The sequence below is a fragment of the Sturnira hondurensis genome, unplaced genomic scaffold (assembly GCF_014824575.4).
Source record: "Sturnira hondurensis isolate 20B ecotype Veracruz unplaced genomic scaffold, ASM1482457v3 Scaffold0021555, whole genome shotgun sequence".
NCBI classification, from domain to species: domain Eukaryota; kingdom Metazoa; phylum Chordata; class Mammalia; order Chiroptera; family Phyllostomidae; genus Sturnira; species Sturnira hondurensis.
The window spans coordinates 220,695-237,307 of record NW_028094186.1 but is presented as its reverse complement, the minus strand read 5'-3'; the positions used below and the strand labels follow the sequence as shown (position 1 = coordinate 237,307).

The following is a 16,613-nucleotide window of genomic DNA, read 5'->3' as shown; positions in this document are numbered from 1 at the left end:
CTCTTTTGGGGTCAGCTCTGTCATTCCTCTGCCTTCACTTCCAATTTGAAAGCCAACAAGTATCTCTCTATCTCCAGTGTAGTGCTCCCTCCCTAGCTGCCACATCTGGAACTAATAATACATAGCTAACAATTATTGGCCCCATATGATTAGCAGAATGTACATTCTACTAAGAGCTTCTAGTTGCAGCTTCTCATCGAATGTCCACACTACTCTCTAGGCATGGGTTTTGTTATCCCCAATTTGCAGGTTTCAGGAGTAACTTTGTGCCCTGACTTGTGTGGCTCAGGACGCTCTTGGGTTGAGCGGCATCCTGCAAACCAAAAGGTCTCCAGTTCGATTCCCAGTCAGGGCACATGCCTGGATTGTAGGCCAAGTCCCCGGCTGGGGGCATGTGAGAGGCAGCCAACCAATGTTTCTCTAGCACACTGATGTTTCTCTCCCTCTTTCGCCCTTCCCCTCTCTCTGAAAATATATAAATACAATCTTTCAAAAGAAGAAGAAGAAACATCACCTGCTTAGGAGCACACAATTACAACAGAGAAGGGTGTAGCCCAGGATCCAATGAGGCCAGAGGCTAATCCCTCTGCTGTTCCTCCTTTGGACCTGTCTGATTCCTGGGCACCTCCCCCTGAGTGTGCCGCGGGCCCTCAAACTGCCCAGTCCCTCTTCCCCACCCAGGAAGGCCCCTTCATCCTCTGAATCACCCAATTGGAAACTGGGGTCTCGTCCTTACCCCCCTCTCTTTGTCTACCAAATCAAAATCCTGCAGTTTCTGCTTTTACATATCTCGGTCCTGCTCCCTTGCCTTGACTTTGGGGCCTCACTGCATCTCACTCCCCAGGCCCCTCCTCAAATTGGTCCCCACAGTGCAGGGCTCTGCTGATCCACGTTAGTAAGGGATGGGTAGGGCCCCAGAACCCTTTGACTTCTGGCTCTACAAGTCTCTTCAGCATGTCTTGGACTCACCCCAACACTCTCCTACCCTCTGAGAAAATCTAACAGCCTCTCCCCCAACACAGCTTGCTTTGTACCTCCTTGCCTTTATCCTATAGCTGTTCTGTCACTGGAGGGTCCTCTTTCTGCTACCAGACAGAAGCCCGGCCCTCAGCGGGTCTGCCTAGGGCCAACCGTAGTGTGCGGGTTCTTGACTTGTGTAGGAAAGATTTCACAACACGAGTCCAGGTGACTATGAAGATGCACTTATTAGAGCTGGGGACAGTGAAACAAGGAAGGGCTTAGCATAGAGGGAGCAACAGGAGAGCCCAGGCTGGGCTGCCTTGGCTCCTTGGGAGGTCAGAGCAAAGGGGGCCTTGGAGACAGGTGCAGGGGATCAGCCTGGGACAAGGAGCCAGGTGCCCACTGCCTTAGAGTTCAGGAGACACGTGCCTGTGGGGGAAGAAGGGAAAGTGAATGGCACAGGCTGCTCCCCAGAGGGAGCGCATGCCCGCTGGGTATTTTGTCTTGAGGCTTTTCTCTCTTTCTTGTAGGCAGAAGTCTTAGAGGAGGTCTCAGGGAAGGCTTTCAGTTGAATAGTCATCAGTTTTCCAGGTGTGCACTTTGAGGGTTGTGGTCTCCACTGATTGGTCAGTGGCAGGGCAGGGGGTGTTTGGTCATTGCAGTTGGTTCTGGCATCGCCCACCTGGTTTTGCTGCTTTTCTGGGCCTGGAGCCGAAACACAACTGAGGCCTGGATGTTATCTCCAGGGAGGAAAGGCCAGGGAAGGAAAGGTTACCCTGGGGCCAGGCCCTTGTTTTCCCAGTTTTGCCCCTGCCAGGCACTGGGGCCTTCCGCCCTGGTGACCATCTGACTCTGGCTGTAAGTTGTTCGGCCATCGTGTTCAGCTCTCTGTCTCAGTTTCCCTGTCCACTAGCCAAGGACTTTTCCTAGCTTCTCATTTCTCCCGACTCCATCTGTCCGACAAACTAATCCTTCACCACACTAAAGGGCCACCTCCTGCAGGAAGCCCTCTGTCACTCTCAGAGCAAGGCTGAGCTGCCGCAGCACTTGTCCCAGCTGGTGGATCTGAAGCCATCTGCTTTCCCGCAGCAGAGCCCTCCCCTCCTCACCATCTCTTGTCTGGGTGACTGCAGGGTTCCTGGTCATGCTCCTGCTTCTGCTCCTGCTTCTGCTCCCGCTTCGGTCTGCTTCCCACTCAGCAGTTGGAGCAAACCTTTGAAAATGGAAGTCAAGTCATAGGACTCCCCTTCTTAAGGCCTCCAGTGGCTCCCATCTCATTGCTTTCCGTGACTTACATGATCCTGCCCCCGCCGACCTCTTTGAGCTCGATTCTCACCCCTTTGGCTCCAGTCTCCTCTCTGTTCCTCAAGCACATCGACTCTGTCCCCTCAGAGACTGTGCACTTCCTGTGCCCCTTCCCTGAAACTCCCCTATTCTCTCTTCAAATGACTCACCCCATGGCCTCCCTCCTTAAAAGGGGTCTCCTGGTTATTCTGCATCATGATACCTTCTTTTTTCTTCAGAACGTGTATCAGATTACTCTTTTATTTCCTAGGCTGTACATTCCATGAAGGCAGAAGCAATGTTTGTCTTCCTCCACAGTTAACTCACTGCACCTAGGGGGCTAAGCAGGTGTTTATGAAATAACCATACCGGACCCTGTCGTGACTGTTTGTGCACGTTTGTCTGTCTCACTGGTCTGTGAGACCCTCAAGGGCTCCTGCTCAATAATAAATCAAATGTCTGTTTTTTATTATCCATCTCTCCCCATTCGAATGGAAGCTCCACGAAGACAAATTTTTGTTGATTGCTGTATTCTCTGTGCCTAGAACAATACCTGGGAAATAGCAGTTGCTCAATAAATGTTTACTGAATGCTGCAATGCAGGAATGTGGCCAGATTCTCTCTTTGTCCATAGCACCCGTTCAGAGCCAAGCCCAGGAGAACTCTCAGTGAATATGAGTGGAATGAGCGATGGGTGTGGCTAAGGTGTGCACTGATGGTGCCCGGATTTCTGGGGCTTGGCCAAGGAGTCTGTGTGGATCTTATCTGTGTCTCTCACACACAAACCTCTCCTGAGAGCCCACCAAGGGTGTCCAACCTTTCGACGTCTCTGAGCCGCACTGGAATGTCTTGGGCTACAACATTAAACACATTGTGACATGTGGTCACAAAAAAAAATCTCATTATGTTTTAAGCAAATTTACAATTTTGGGTTGGGCCGCATTCACAGCCATCCGGGCAGCCCATGGTCTGCTGGTTGGACACCCCAGGCCCTGGATCTACAGGAAAGAAGTCTTACCTGGAAGTGATTGCTCACAGCCATCTGGTGGTCACCTAGGCAAGCGCAGGTATTGTCAGTGCTGGGATGATGGTGACTTCTACGCTGGAGTGGGAAGGCACACTGGACGTGGTTACAAATGGCCCTGGCTTCAGATCCCAGGTCTGTCACTTACCGTGCGATTTGGGGCAACCCTTTCTGCTTCTCCGGAATTCACCTGTGAAGCTGGAACGCAGGGCTGTTGTAAGCTCTGGGCTCTGGTTTGGCACCTGTCGGTGGGACTGGGGAAGGTGTTGATGGTGGGGCGAAGCAAGGAGGCGGGGCAGAGGGCATGAGTTGGAGCGAGAAGGGCTGCCCCTTCCGCTAGAAAGCAAGTCTTTGGGGAGGAGAGGCCTGGCTGGCAGTGAGGGCCTCAGCTGCCCTGCTGGCATGGGGCGGTTTGGGGGCGTGAGAGTGCGTGTGTGAAAATCCACAGGCTCACTGAGTCTCTTGGATCTCAGGGTTTCTCGGGGTTAGAAATATCACCGCGCTCTTTTCCTCCCTGGCTGCCTGAGGACTGACCTCCACCCCAAACGACAGTCACTGTCTAGATCAGGAAGTTCTAGAAACATGGTCTTCAATGTCCTTCCCCCTGGGAAGGCAGCAGTACCTGAGACAGAAATTTGGGACAAATTAGCCAAAATGTACAAGACTGCACCAGATGTCATCCTTATATTTAGAGTCAGAACTCATTTTGGTGGTGGTAAAAAAAAATGGCCTTGACATGATTTGTGATTCCTTCATTTATGTAAAGAAAAATGAACCCAAACACAAGCTTGCAACCATGGCCTCGAGAAAACGGCGACTGGAATGCACTAACAGAAAGAAGACGGTCAGGGCTACAGGGAAGGCCGATGTTGGTGCAAAAAGAAGTGAAGATGCTGTAGTGACTTCATCTGTGCTAATCGTGCAGGGTTTTTAGGAGATAATTAGTAAACTACGAAAACATTTCAAAAACTTCCACGGCTACTCAGAACAGCAGAAGGAAGTCTACTATACACCGTTTCGTGCCAGCCTCCCAGCAGCTCTCTCCAAGACCAGCTGCACAGCTGTTGGGACCCAGCTCCGACAGGGGAGAAAGTGGATTCCTAAGTCCTGGTGCACCGATGCCCCTGTATTCTCTCTCTTTGACACTGCCCCGCCATCCTCCACACCTTGGGTACTACTACTCCGTTTTCCTTCTCTTTCCATAGATGTTGCCTTTTTAGTTTAATTATCCAGTCGACCGATATTTGTCGAACATCTACTCCATGCCAGGCCCTGTAGGAGGGTGCTGATCTGGGATGGAGCTCCGGGAAGCCTGCTTTGGAAGAAGTAACTTGGGTGCAGAGACCTTAACGAACTGAAGGGTTCTGTTGTAGACAGAACCGCTAGCGCAAAAGTCCAGGGACAGGAACACTGTCATCCATAGTCTGTGCCCTTAATGCTGGGGTCTCCTGAGGCCCTTCACTCTCTGCTCCCTCCCCTGAGCGATGCCAACTCCCTGTGCACCTCTGCCTCCTGGGTGTCCTCCTTCAGCCAGACACACTGTCGGCAGCCCACGCGGCCAGTGCTGATGACATTCCAGGTCCCTTGCAACAATCCTGTAGGTAGGTACTAACATTATCTCTTTCTTACTGTTGTTGACAAAACAGGCACAAAGGGTCTAAGAAACCCACCCAAAGTCACACCGTTAGGAAACAGAGGAATTGGGGTTTCAGTCCAGCCCACACTCCTGGACCGCCTCCACCTGCTACACACCCTAAACTCACTGTGTTCGACCTAAAGTGCTTTATCTTCCTTAGCCCAGTCCTCTCCTCTTCCCCTGTCCCCTGCCACTAGCTGGTCACCTCCTTCCTCCTTCCCTACCCTGATTGTGGGAACTGCAGGAGCGCTGTGTTCAGGGAGAAGTCAGGTGGGGCCTGGGGACCTGGGTCCCTCCGGTTTCCTAATCTGATCCCTGCCCCCTTCCCCCATTCCACAGGGCCTTGGAGATGCCAAGGAGGATCAAAGCTGGAGACAGGGAGGAAGGGCAGCCCACTCCTCTCCCCTAGGACTGGCCACATCTGACCCATCTGGAGAAATCTGGGGCTAAGGACAGATGGAGTTGGGGAGATGGAGCTCTGTCTCCATGCCCTACCTGCCAGATTGCCTGCAATGGGAAGTTGAGAGAGGCCTGCCCTGGGGTTGAGCTGCCAGGTTTTCTGCTTCCAAGTTCTTCCTGGCTTCCCCTCTCCAGCTGCTTCGGGGAAGTGACCCTCAGATCCACACGCGCTGCTGGCTTTCCAGATCCTTGAATAAATAATTCAGGTTTTGAAATCCGGCCAGGCTCCACCTCCCCGCGCTGTGAGGGTGCCATCCGGCTGCCATCAGTGAGGTCACCCAACTGCTCATCCCAGCCTCCGCAACACAAAGGCCTTCTCTGGCAGCAACTACCTGCCTGGTCATTCTCAGTCAGTCCACACCCTCTTCCCTGTCCCCTCACACTGGGGCCCTCTCCCCACAGCAACCAGCTATCTCCATTCAGGATCCCACAGTCCTTGTCACTTAGGTAGCTTGTGGCAGGGTTACGGTGACCTGACATCCCATCACCTGCACAATCCATCTTCCCTCTGCCAGCGTGGGATCTCTGAACCCCGTCATGCCACGGAGTCACCCTCACACTGGTATGGGTGCCCTGGGGGCTCCCCTCTCTACGTCAGCATCCCTCAGCCACCATCCCCCAAGATCCTGTCACCACGCTCATACCGTCACTGCCACCCACATCCCTGTCCCTTGTGTCCCTGTCACCATCACCTCAGAGCTGTCATCTTCACTAGGGACACCCATTCAGCCCCATCACTCGGTCTCCATCACCTGAATTTCATCAGCTTGTCTTTACCACTCAAGGGTCCCACCACCCCACAGCTTATTCGGGTCTCCTGTTCGCTGACCACCCCCCCCATATCCCCCACACCCTCTCTAACACTTTTTCAAGACTCGCCCACCTGTGCCCCTAAAACCCCCGACCCGCAGAGGGCGCCGCGTCAAGGACAGCGCAGGCCGAGTCGGAAGGGGCGGGGCCGCGGCCACGGTCGCTTTTTATGAATGGGGGAGCAGGCGGTGCGAGGCCTTATTACTATGCCGCGCAACACGCTCTGCGCCCCAATGCGACGCGTCCATTGGTTAGCCGAGGCGCTGACGTCACCAAACCGGTGGTCGGGGGTGGGGCGAGGTTGGGTGACTCACGCCGCTTCTCCCGTGGCCGCGGGGGCTTGTCGGGGTCCGCTCACACCCCGCGCTGCCCAGACCTGAGTGGAACCTTCTCGCGCGGCCTGGCCGCGCCCAGTCCTGAGAGGTGAGTAGTGGTCCCCGCCACGGTCACCATTCCTCCGGGAGGTCATGCAGGTTGCTGAGGAGCTGGGCCGGCGGTCAGGCTCCCAGCGACGGGCCAGGGTCGGAGGTCAAAACCTGGAACCCAGATTCTGGACTAGCAGGTGGGACCCAGTGTGCCGGTACAGAGCTCCATTAGCGGGGTGACCCGGAGCGGGGTGAGCACTCCTATAGGAACCCGAGGCCCTGGAGGGACTGATGGTTATCTGAGGTTGGGCCAGCAGGAAGCGGTTGGGATAGGGATCTAGGCTTCGGAGGAGGAGGAGGTGTCTTATTTAAGGTATCCAGGCATCCAGGCAGGAGGGGTCTGACTCAGGTATCCAGGCTTCCAGCAGGGGATATGTGTTCCAAAGACCCAGAGGTGTAGCCAGAAAGAGGAGTCAGGCTGGGCAGAAGTCTGGACGGTATGTGTTGCGGGGACGGGGCGCTGAATTTCAAGGTGTTGTTATGCCAGGAGTGCGGCGGGAGCATCACCCGCACTCCCTGGGGGCGGGGTCTGGGGCCAGCATTTCTGAGAATCCTGAAGGGTCTGGTGAGCCTCAGAAATTGAGCATCATGCTTCCTGATAGGCAGGGAGCAGAGCTGCCCCTAGCCTTAAGATGTGCTTCCCTTTCCCAGCCCTGGCCTTTCCCGGCATCTCCTGGATCTTACTAGCCTCATCTGGTTCTCTTCTGGTCACACACGTGGGAGGAAGAGGCCTGCAGGGCCCAGGGAGTTGGAAGGGAGATGTAGAGACCTAGGACAGGGGGCATGGGAGAGGACAAAGGTATTTGGGAAGGAGCCTGGGGCATAAGTGGGGGACAAGACAGTGGGACCCCGCTAGCTATACTTAAAAGACTCCCACCAAGTATCCAGATATGCACTTCAGCTCTTGCAGACCTCTCTGCCCAGCACCTAACCCTGCCAGCTTCTCACAGGGCCTTTCTCCTACAGGTACAATGCTGTGGGGTGCAGGCATCCCCCTGGCCTGGCTCTCCACTGGACCAGACAACATGAATGTGAGCAGCATGGGCTCAGCAGAGGGTCCCACAGGCCCAGCTGCACTGCTGCCCGCACCCAGGGCCTGGGATGTGGTGCTGTGCATCTCAGGCACCCTGGTGTCCTGCGAGAACGCGCTGGTGGTTGCTATCATTGTGGGCACTCCTGCCTTCCGTGCCCCCATGTTTCTGCTTGTGGGCAGCCTGGCCGTCGCAGACCTGCTGGCAGGCCTGGGCCTGGTCCTGCACTTTGCTGCTGTCTTCTGCATTGGCTCGGTAGAGATGAGCCTGGTGCTGGTTGGTGTCCTGGCAATGGCCTTTACCGCCAGCATTGGCAGCCTACTGGCCATCACTGTAGATCGCTACCTTTCTCTGTACAATGCCCTTACCTACTACTCAGAGACAACAGTGACGCGGACCTATGTGATGCTGGCCCTGGTGTGGGGGGGTGCACTGGGCCTGGGGCTGCTGCCTGTGCTGGCTTGGAACTGCTTGGACACCCGGGTCACGTGCGGTGTGGTGTATCCACTCTCCAAGAACCATCTGGTGGTCCTGGCCGTTGCCTTCTTCATGGTGTTTGGCATCATGCTGCAACTCTATGCCCAGATCTGCCGCATCGTCTGCCGCCATGCCCAGCAGATTGCCCTCCAGCGGCACCTCCTGCCTGCCTCCCACTACGTGGCCACCCGAAAGGGCATTGCCACACTGGCTGTGGTGCTTGGCGCCTTTGCTGCCTGCTGGCTGCCCTTCACCGTCTACTGCCTGCTGGGCGATGCCCACTCCCCATCCCTCTACACCTATCTCACCCTGCTCCCTGCCACCTACAACTCCATGATCAACCCCATCATCTACGCCTTCCGCAACCAGGACGTGCAGAAGGTGCTGTGGGCCATCTGCTGCTGCTGTTCCTCTTCCAAGATCCCCTTCCGGTCGCGTTCTCCCAGTGATGTCTAGCTGAAAGCTGGTGAACCTTCAACCCTGATCACTACAGAATTCCAGAATGTTAGGTCCTCCAGGACTACGTTCCAACCTCCCCAGCTCCACACCCCCGAGACCCAGCTGGTTCTGGAGTTCTAGGACATTGGGTGTTTCACACGATTCTGTTCAGATCCCTGCAGGGCCCAGCTGGCTCCATGGCTCTAGAATGTTCAGATGGTCAGCGTTCCACTCAGAAATGGCCCACAGCCCAGCTGGCTTGGAGTTCCAGAATGCTGCTGGGTGTTTTCCTGTGCCATTCAAGTCCCTGGGCTTCTCCGTCCCTTGACCTTGACCATGTCACTTTTTAGTTTCTGAGCTAGAGTCAGAGATGTTAGCCACTCAGTTGCCTAGATAGGAGGAAAAGATTTATCTCTATATATGTGCACATACAGAGAAAGTATCTATTTATTATTTATTTATAAATTTATTTATGGGCATAAGGGGAAAAAAGAGACCAACACCTTGAAATCCAGGCCATACCAGGGTACCCCCAGTCCCCACACCCCCATTTCTGACCTCAGTTCCTAGAGGGGGGAAAGGGAGAAAGAGAAATCACGTATTTTGTTAATTTTGCTTATTTTTTATTGAGAGATCATAGAAACCAGAGCCTTCTCCCCAGACCTGCCCCTCTGGGGTTTGTGAGGGGAACACACCAGCCTCTGGTTTTTTATTTTTTTAAGAAGCCATCTCACCTGAGCAACCGCGAATTCCTCTGCGCTAGGGGCCTGCTGCCCTCTGGTGGCAGTTTGGGGAAAACCAACCTGGCCAAGCAGCCAGGACCAAACGTGGCAACCCCAACTCCACTCCAGCCTGGCGTCCAGCGCCACAACCATTGCCTGGGAGCCAGGCCTCACCCTGAGGTGCCCTAGAGGAGGCAGGATGCGAGCCAACACCTGACCCCTCTGCCAATCTGGGTATAGCCCCCAGTGCATTCCCTATTCCTGTATCTGATCCAACCCTCAATAAAAAATGATTTTGTAATAAACGTTTCTTTCTGTGTGTGTGAAGGGAGTGGTGTGGGGCCTGACATGGGAAAGCATGGAATGGGGAGACTGACCCGCACAGGTGCCTGTTGGGGGACATGGGAAGCTGGAGATCCAGAGTGGACTGTGGCTGGCAGGTGACACAAGTAACACTCCCATTGCGGGGTGGCAATCTGATGGGGCCCATCTGCCCTTGGGGGACAGGAACCAGGATGCTGGACCCTTCTTGAGGTTGCCCACATTCTGCCCACATTAGCTTTAGTTTTGGGCTTTGGCATGAAATATGCACTCAAAGCATGTCAATTTCCTGAACAACAGCCCCTTCTAATCACTGGTATGTACCATGTGCTACGCCCTGTGCTAAGTTACAGCATGTGCTACCCCATTTATGCCTCGCAAGCCTCCCAGGGCATAGGCAGTATCTTCTCCATTTTACAGGTAAGAAAATGGAGGCTGAGGGAGTGTTGGTGACTAGCCCAAGGGAACATGTTTCCAGAACCTGAGTTCTGGCCACTGGCCACTGGCCTCTCATCTCCTTTCCTCCCAAGCCTGAGGTCTAGGACATTCTGGACTCTGCTTTGTGTTGGGGTTCTTTCTCAGAGCCACCACCCACATTTGGGAGTTGGTTAGATGGGGTCTAATCAATCTGAGGCTGGAATAGCTTATTTTTTATGTAAAGTGGAGTGATGATAAATATGTACATTTGAAAACATAAGTGTGCAGGACCCTGAGTTAGGGGTTTTGGAATCAGAAATGATGTGTTCAAAGGATAAAAAAGAAAGAAAAGAGCCCTGGCTGGTATAGCTCAGTGGATTGAGTGTGGGTCTGCGAACCAAAGGGTTGTTGGTTCAATTCCCACTCAGGTCACATGCTGGGTTGGGGTGCCCAAGAGACAACCACACATTGATGTTTCTCTCCCTCTCCTTCCTTTTCTCTCTCTCTCTCTAAAAATAAATAAATAAAATATTTAAAAAGAGCTCTGGAGGCAGGCTGCAAACCAAAGGGTCACGAGTTTGATTCCCAGTCAGGGCATATGCCTGGGTTGTAGGCCAGGTCTCCAGTGTGAGCCACGTGAGAGACAACCACACATTGATGTTTCTCTTCCTTTCTCCTCCCTCTTATTCCCTCTCTCTAAAAATAAATAAATAAAATCTTTCAAAAACCTATTTAAAAAGAAAAAAGAAAAGAAATAATGTGTTCACCAGGCAAGGGCAAGGGCAGGTTTGGGATGTGGCTGAAGAGGAAGAGTTGGTGGACGTGGAGAGCAGGCCTGGCTGAGCTACACAGGGCTCCAGTCTAGGCACAAAGTCAGGAGGCCCCACCAGGGCAGAATCAGCCCTATCTTTTCTTCCCACCTTCCTGGAAGGTCCCTCGGAAAAGACTCCCACTCATCAAGCTTTGGGGCAAACATTTCACACAATACCACAGGACCCATTGCGTGGTACTGTTGTTCTCCCCATTTTACAGAAGAGCAAGTTGAGGCTCTGAGAGTAATGGGTGTTCATTCACATACTGCTATCCTCGTGGACAGCTTAAATTCTAGCTGGGGAATAATAAAGAGCTAAATTTTAAAATATGGTACTATCAGAGAGTGATAAGTCCTCTGAGAAAAATGAAGCAGGAAAGGGACACGGGCAGTGTATGTATTCTTCAAATGAGACTGCCCAGAAAGATCTTCCTGAAGCTGACATTCAATTTGCCGAAAGTTACACAGCTTGTAAGAAGTTGAGCCAGGATTTGAACTCAGGTCCATTTGAGTCCAAATCTGTTCCTTTCCTGGGTGAGGGAGTGGGTTTCAGGAGCAGCTCAGAAACAGCATGTAAGAAAAAACTAGTGCGGGAAGCCCTGTCTCTGGGCTGGGGAAGAGTTGGGGGTCGCCAGGACATCCCTAGACCTTTGAGAAGAGTGGTGGAGGAAAGGGCCTCCGTACTGCCTCCTATGCTCCCCAGGAGACCCTGCCAAGACCAGAAGGAGAGGGACCAGTGCCTAACCTACCCTGGGGGGCTCTGCCCTTGGCCTCCGCATTTCAGCTTCTGGCTCGAGGCCTCAGCAGGGCTTAAGGCTGGCCAGCCTCCTATTTTGGGGTAGGGCTGTGGCGGGCCCCAAGCTGTGAATCCCCTGCTGTCTGTCTGGGTGTAGTTGTGTAGATACAAGGTATTTGGGGGGGCTGCACCTGGAGTGTCTGCCTGGGATCCCCACCCCACCCTGAGGGGGTGTCCGAGTCTACCTGGGGGTTGAATCTTGTGTGCCCACACGATGGCTTCTCCCTCCTCCCAGGTTCTTCGGCTACATCTCCAGATCTCCCTGTATACCACCAGGAAGCCTTGGCTAAGCTCTCATGTAGCCGTGGAGATGTGGTTTCTACAACACACTGTGCTACACTTCCCTTGAGTAAACATTTACAGAGGAGTCTTGCCTTCTTTGTGAGAATGGGGGCCCCTGAGGGCAAGGCTGTGCATCCTCCCTCCAATGTAGGGTTCCTGAGAGGAGGGCCATGTCTGCACCCTTAAACTGAAAGCTTCTATGTCTCTTTCAACATTAGACTCATCTGGTGCCCAGCCAGGGGCGGCTCAGGACAACATGCTCGCGCGCGTGCATGCGCGTGTGTGTGTGCACGTGCACGCATGCACACATTTTGGGAATGAGTAGCTAAGACCTCCAGCCTCTGCCTCTGCCTCTGTCAGGGAACCCGCATGCGCAGCTGGGCTCCCTGGACTGGGGGAGGCAAAGGCTGGGGCCCAGAGCCCCGCCTTCCTGCTGGAGTAGGCCCTGGGGTGGAGGTGGGGACCATATCTCCTCCCCTTCTTCCCAGGTCCTGTGTGGGGAAGGGGGGCAGCCCCCAAGTGCTGAGCCCCTGCTGGGGCCATGACCGCCTCTCCCTGCATTAAGTGAGGAGACAGCAGCTATTAATATAAGATGAGTTCACGGGCTCACAGCTTCCACAGGCTGGAAAACAGGCTCTCAGGGCCGGGGGCTGCGGCAAGTCTTGTCTGTCAGATTCTCTCCTGGAGCCTGCAGCCCTGCAGCCCCGCATGCCCCTGCTCCCTACATGCTGAGACCTGTGCATACACAGGCACATGCACACAGGCATACACATGGGGGTCCAGGCCCCTGGCTGTTCAGAGAACACACACATGCATACTCACTCTAACGTGCACATATAACCGTATGTATCTGCACACTGGTACATTTGTGCACACTGATATATCACTGCACACATGTATACAGAGCATGTGCACGTGGTTGCTTTCAGGAACACACACTTGCCCTTGTACATGTGTATAGACAGACTTAGCCTTGTATACATGTGTGCACATGGGTTCAGACATGCTCACATACCCAGAGCCATTTGCCCACCATTGCATATATAGATATGAAACTGCACCTGTGTACACGGATGGTATCCATAGTCATGTACACAGATTTGCATATAGGACATTTAATGACGTGAAGGCCTGCACACAACCTTTTGTACACAGTGTACACAGTTGCACAGGCTTCCCACTGCTGGTAGTGCTCAGCAGTCATGAATTCACAGGCGGACCCTTGGTTTCTGGCACCACTGAGCTGGTTCGGCCTCCCTTCCCTGTCTCTCCCCTCCCCCAGCCTCATGACAGGCAGCTCCAGCTCCTGCCAACCCCAATGCCAGCCTTCTGGCTTCCCGTCCCCCAGGGGTCCCCAGATACCTGATTAACCCCTTCGCTAATTGGCCACCAGCCCCTTGACTTTGCTGCAGGCCTTCTCAGGAGCTGGGAGCGAGAAGCTGCAAATTGGCCAAGCAGGCTGGATCTGGGGAATAGAGTGCAGGGGCAGGGTGGGGGTGCTGTAAGCCCAGTGCCTGGCTGTAGCCAGGCAGGGCACCCCCTACAACAGCTGGGAGAAACACTGATGTATTTTCTGGGAGGTCACCTGTGTACAGTCCCAAGAAGCCATCCTTTCATGCACATCTAAACACACACAAGTTGTGTGCATAAACGTGCCCCACCCACTTCTTCACACAAATGAATGTGAATGTTTGCACATACCCCAGTACACTCGTGAACAAACCCAGGAGGCATGTATGCAAATCTTACTTGTACATAAATGCACCTGGCCAGATATGCTGAGATCATTCATACATATGTATCCAAACACTTCACCTAAATGCACAAATGCAGTCACATATATAAGCTTGCAAACACATCCTTACATGTAACACATGCCTATGAATGTGCTTAGTTGCAGGCACACATGATCATACACCCACATGTATGAGTGTACATGTGGAGTCCAGGCATGCACATGCACCCCACTCACGTGTGTGTAAATACTTGGGTGAACAAGCTACCGGGTGACCACAGCATAGGGGGAACTCCTGTAGCCTGCCTCTGGCTTTGCAGAGGAAAAAAGTTTAAGGTTGGTGCAGTCTACTCATGGGGATGGGGAGTGGTGGAGCCCACCCAGATTCCAAGCTGCCTTTCCTACCTCCATGTGAACGCCTAAGCCTGGGACTTCCTCTGAGTTCCCCTCAGCCTTCTTGGTTTCCAGACAGAAGGGCAGAGCTTCTGGCTTTAGCCTCTACAGTTCCTATTTCCTGGGCTCTGGACCCAAGCCCACAGTGGGTTCTACTCTCATGTAGGCAGCCTGTGCATCTATTTCTATTTCCATGCCTGATACCAACTTGCTATGTGACTTTGGGCAAGTTATTGTGCCTCTCTGTGCCTCATTCCCTCAACTATAAAATAGCAAAAAGAAAAAAAAAACACAAAAAAGCACTTTGTGTTGGTAATCCTCCAATGGACTGGTCTGAGTCCATGGGGTTGTGTTTATGGATGCCCTACTCAGGCGCACACACACCTGGGGGGGAGGCATTAGTTCCCAAGATGGTGAGGTGCCAGAGTGGATGGGGCTGCCTACATCATCATGATCAACTCCTCACTGAACAAGTGAGGAAGCTCAGGCCTAGAGAGGGAGCAGTAAGTTGGCATCTTAAAGACCTGACCTTTGACCTCAGCCAGTCTGCTCCTCTTTCTACTGTAACACACACAGTCTCAGAGGTAACGGAAGAGGTACTGACAATTGTATCATGAGATTTCTTTGGGTGTGAGAGGTTTTTGTTTTGTTTTTGTTTTTTGTCCTCCAGCTTCAGAAACCCCTCTACACACCCTCCTCTCCTGGGGCGGAGGGGTGGTCCATGGTGAGTACCTGAAAATGCTCTCAGCCTCCTGATTTAGGAGGGAACTAGCTGACAGCCACCCCCAGAACTAAAGGAGAGCCAGGCTGCCCTGGCCACTGGGCGGCCAGGAGGGGGCAGTGAGGAACTGGTAGTGTGAAGGGCGGGGTGGCTCCACAGCACTTTGCATGCAATTATGTGTATTCCTGTAACTGTGTGCGGACCTGTGTCCTTGTCGGCACGAGAGCAGGGCTCCACGTGCAGTGTGCAAGTGTCCCTGGGCCTGGATTCTCAAGTATGCCCACTGATGTGCTTGTTTGTATGTACATGAGTGAATGAATGTGTGCATCTGAACAGGTGTGTGAGATGTACTAAGCAGGGTGTGTCTGTGGGAAGCCCTAGGCGATACCTAGGGAAAGACTAGGGTACTTGCAACTCCACAGGTCTACCGTGGCTAGGCCCTCAGTCCAGATCGCTTGATTTTAAAGCGAAAGCTAAATGAACCTTTACTTGTAAAACTGGGCACCAGGAAGTGGGCAGACAAGAAGGGAAAAACCTTTACCATGCCCCTTGCAACACTGAAGACAATGATTCTGGATGGACAGCTTCTGCAAGCTGGTTAGGTTGCATGGTGAACGGAGTACCAGCTCTGGCTGGAGACCCACGTCCGACGGTGGCTCTGCTCCTGGCCAGGTATGTGATCTTCAGAGGCAAAGTCACTTTACCTCTTTGAACCTGTTTCTTTCAAGGGTAAAATGGGGGGCCCTTGCCTCATAAAGCTGAAATAAAGTGGACGCAGTTTGGGACAGGTAGTAAGTACTCAGTAAATGCTCATTCTTCTCAGGATTAGCCCAAGAGGTGAAGCGACATGCATGGACAGAGTCACAGGTCCAAGTGGAAAAGCCAGAACTCAAGTGCAGGCCTCCTGCTTCCCAGAACACATTCCTTCCCTCCAGTCCCCAGCAAGGGCGGCTCCAGACACCGCCATTTCGTCTTCTCCCAGGGCGGGTGTCTGGCTGCCTGTCAGTCACCGGCCTTGGGAAGCCAAGTGCTGACTAAACACAGGCCTGAGCAGGAGGGTGGAGCGAGGGGCTCCACAGGGGCGAGCTGGCTCCTGTGCCCCCTCCCCTGCACGCCCACCTCCAGCGATGAGCTCAGAGCGGCTGGCGCAGCAGTTGCTGACAATTCAAAACTTCTGCTCCCTCTCCTGGGATGTCAGTGGGTGACTTGCTGAACAGACCTGGCCAGCAGTCACCAACCCTACCCCCGCCCCTCTTGCGGGCCACCTCACTGCTTCCGCTTGGGCCTGGAACTGGGAGTCTCTTTGTAAACTACCCCCAGGGGCAGTTACCCGCAGGAGCTGTACTCGGAACAACCAACAACCCGTTGCTGCCTGGGTAGGTCACTTTTGAGGGTCAGAATATAAACCCAGCCCCCTCACCTGGGAGAGGAGGTTGCAGCAGCCTGAACCTTTTCTTGGATTCCATTGTAAATTGCTCTATTTGAGGGAAGTTGCTTGGGTCTGAGAGGCAGACAAGATGCCGGCCAGATGCTGGGAAGGAACATCAGCACTCGGCCTGCACTCCTCTCCTGCCTGACCCATGGGGTTACCAGCAGTTCATCTCTCCTGGCCCCAGCACACTCCCCTCAGCTAAGGGGAGTCTGGGAATCTGCGTCGCTAGGTCTCTCAATCTGGGCTTCTTCCTAAACCAAAATGGTTTCTGGCCTCCCCCCACTTTCCAAACAGAGTGCGCCATCCACACCCAGAAGCCTTCTGCCTTCTGAGTGTACCCACACGGGACCACCCTCTAGAGCTCTGGCCACCACCTGTGACTTTCAACGTGGCCCCTTCTAATCACTTCTCCCATTAAAGAAACACACACCAGAAGTGG

At 53.6% G+C, this 16,613-nt stretch overlaps 1 protein-coding gene across 1 annotated transcript; it reads left to right on the top strand.

Moving 5' to 3' along the window:
* Window positions 1-6,494: 6,494 nt before the first annotated feature.
* GPR3 (G protein-coupled receptor 3) lies at window positions 6,495-8,960 on the top strand. Its single transcript, XM_037032851.1, has 2 exons — window positions 6,495-6,596; window positions 7,565-8,960. Exon 2 carries the CDS (start codon window positions 7,570-7,572, stop codon window positions 8,560-8,562), a length of 993 nt encoding a protein of 330 aa, XP_036888746.1. The 5' UTR covers window positions 6,495-6,596; window positions 7,565-7,569; the 3' UTR covers window positions 8,563-8,960.
* The last annotated feature ends 7,653 nt before the right edge of the window (window positions 8,961-16,613 follow it).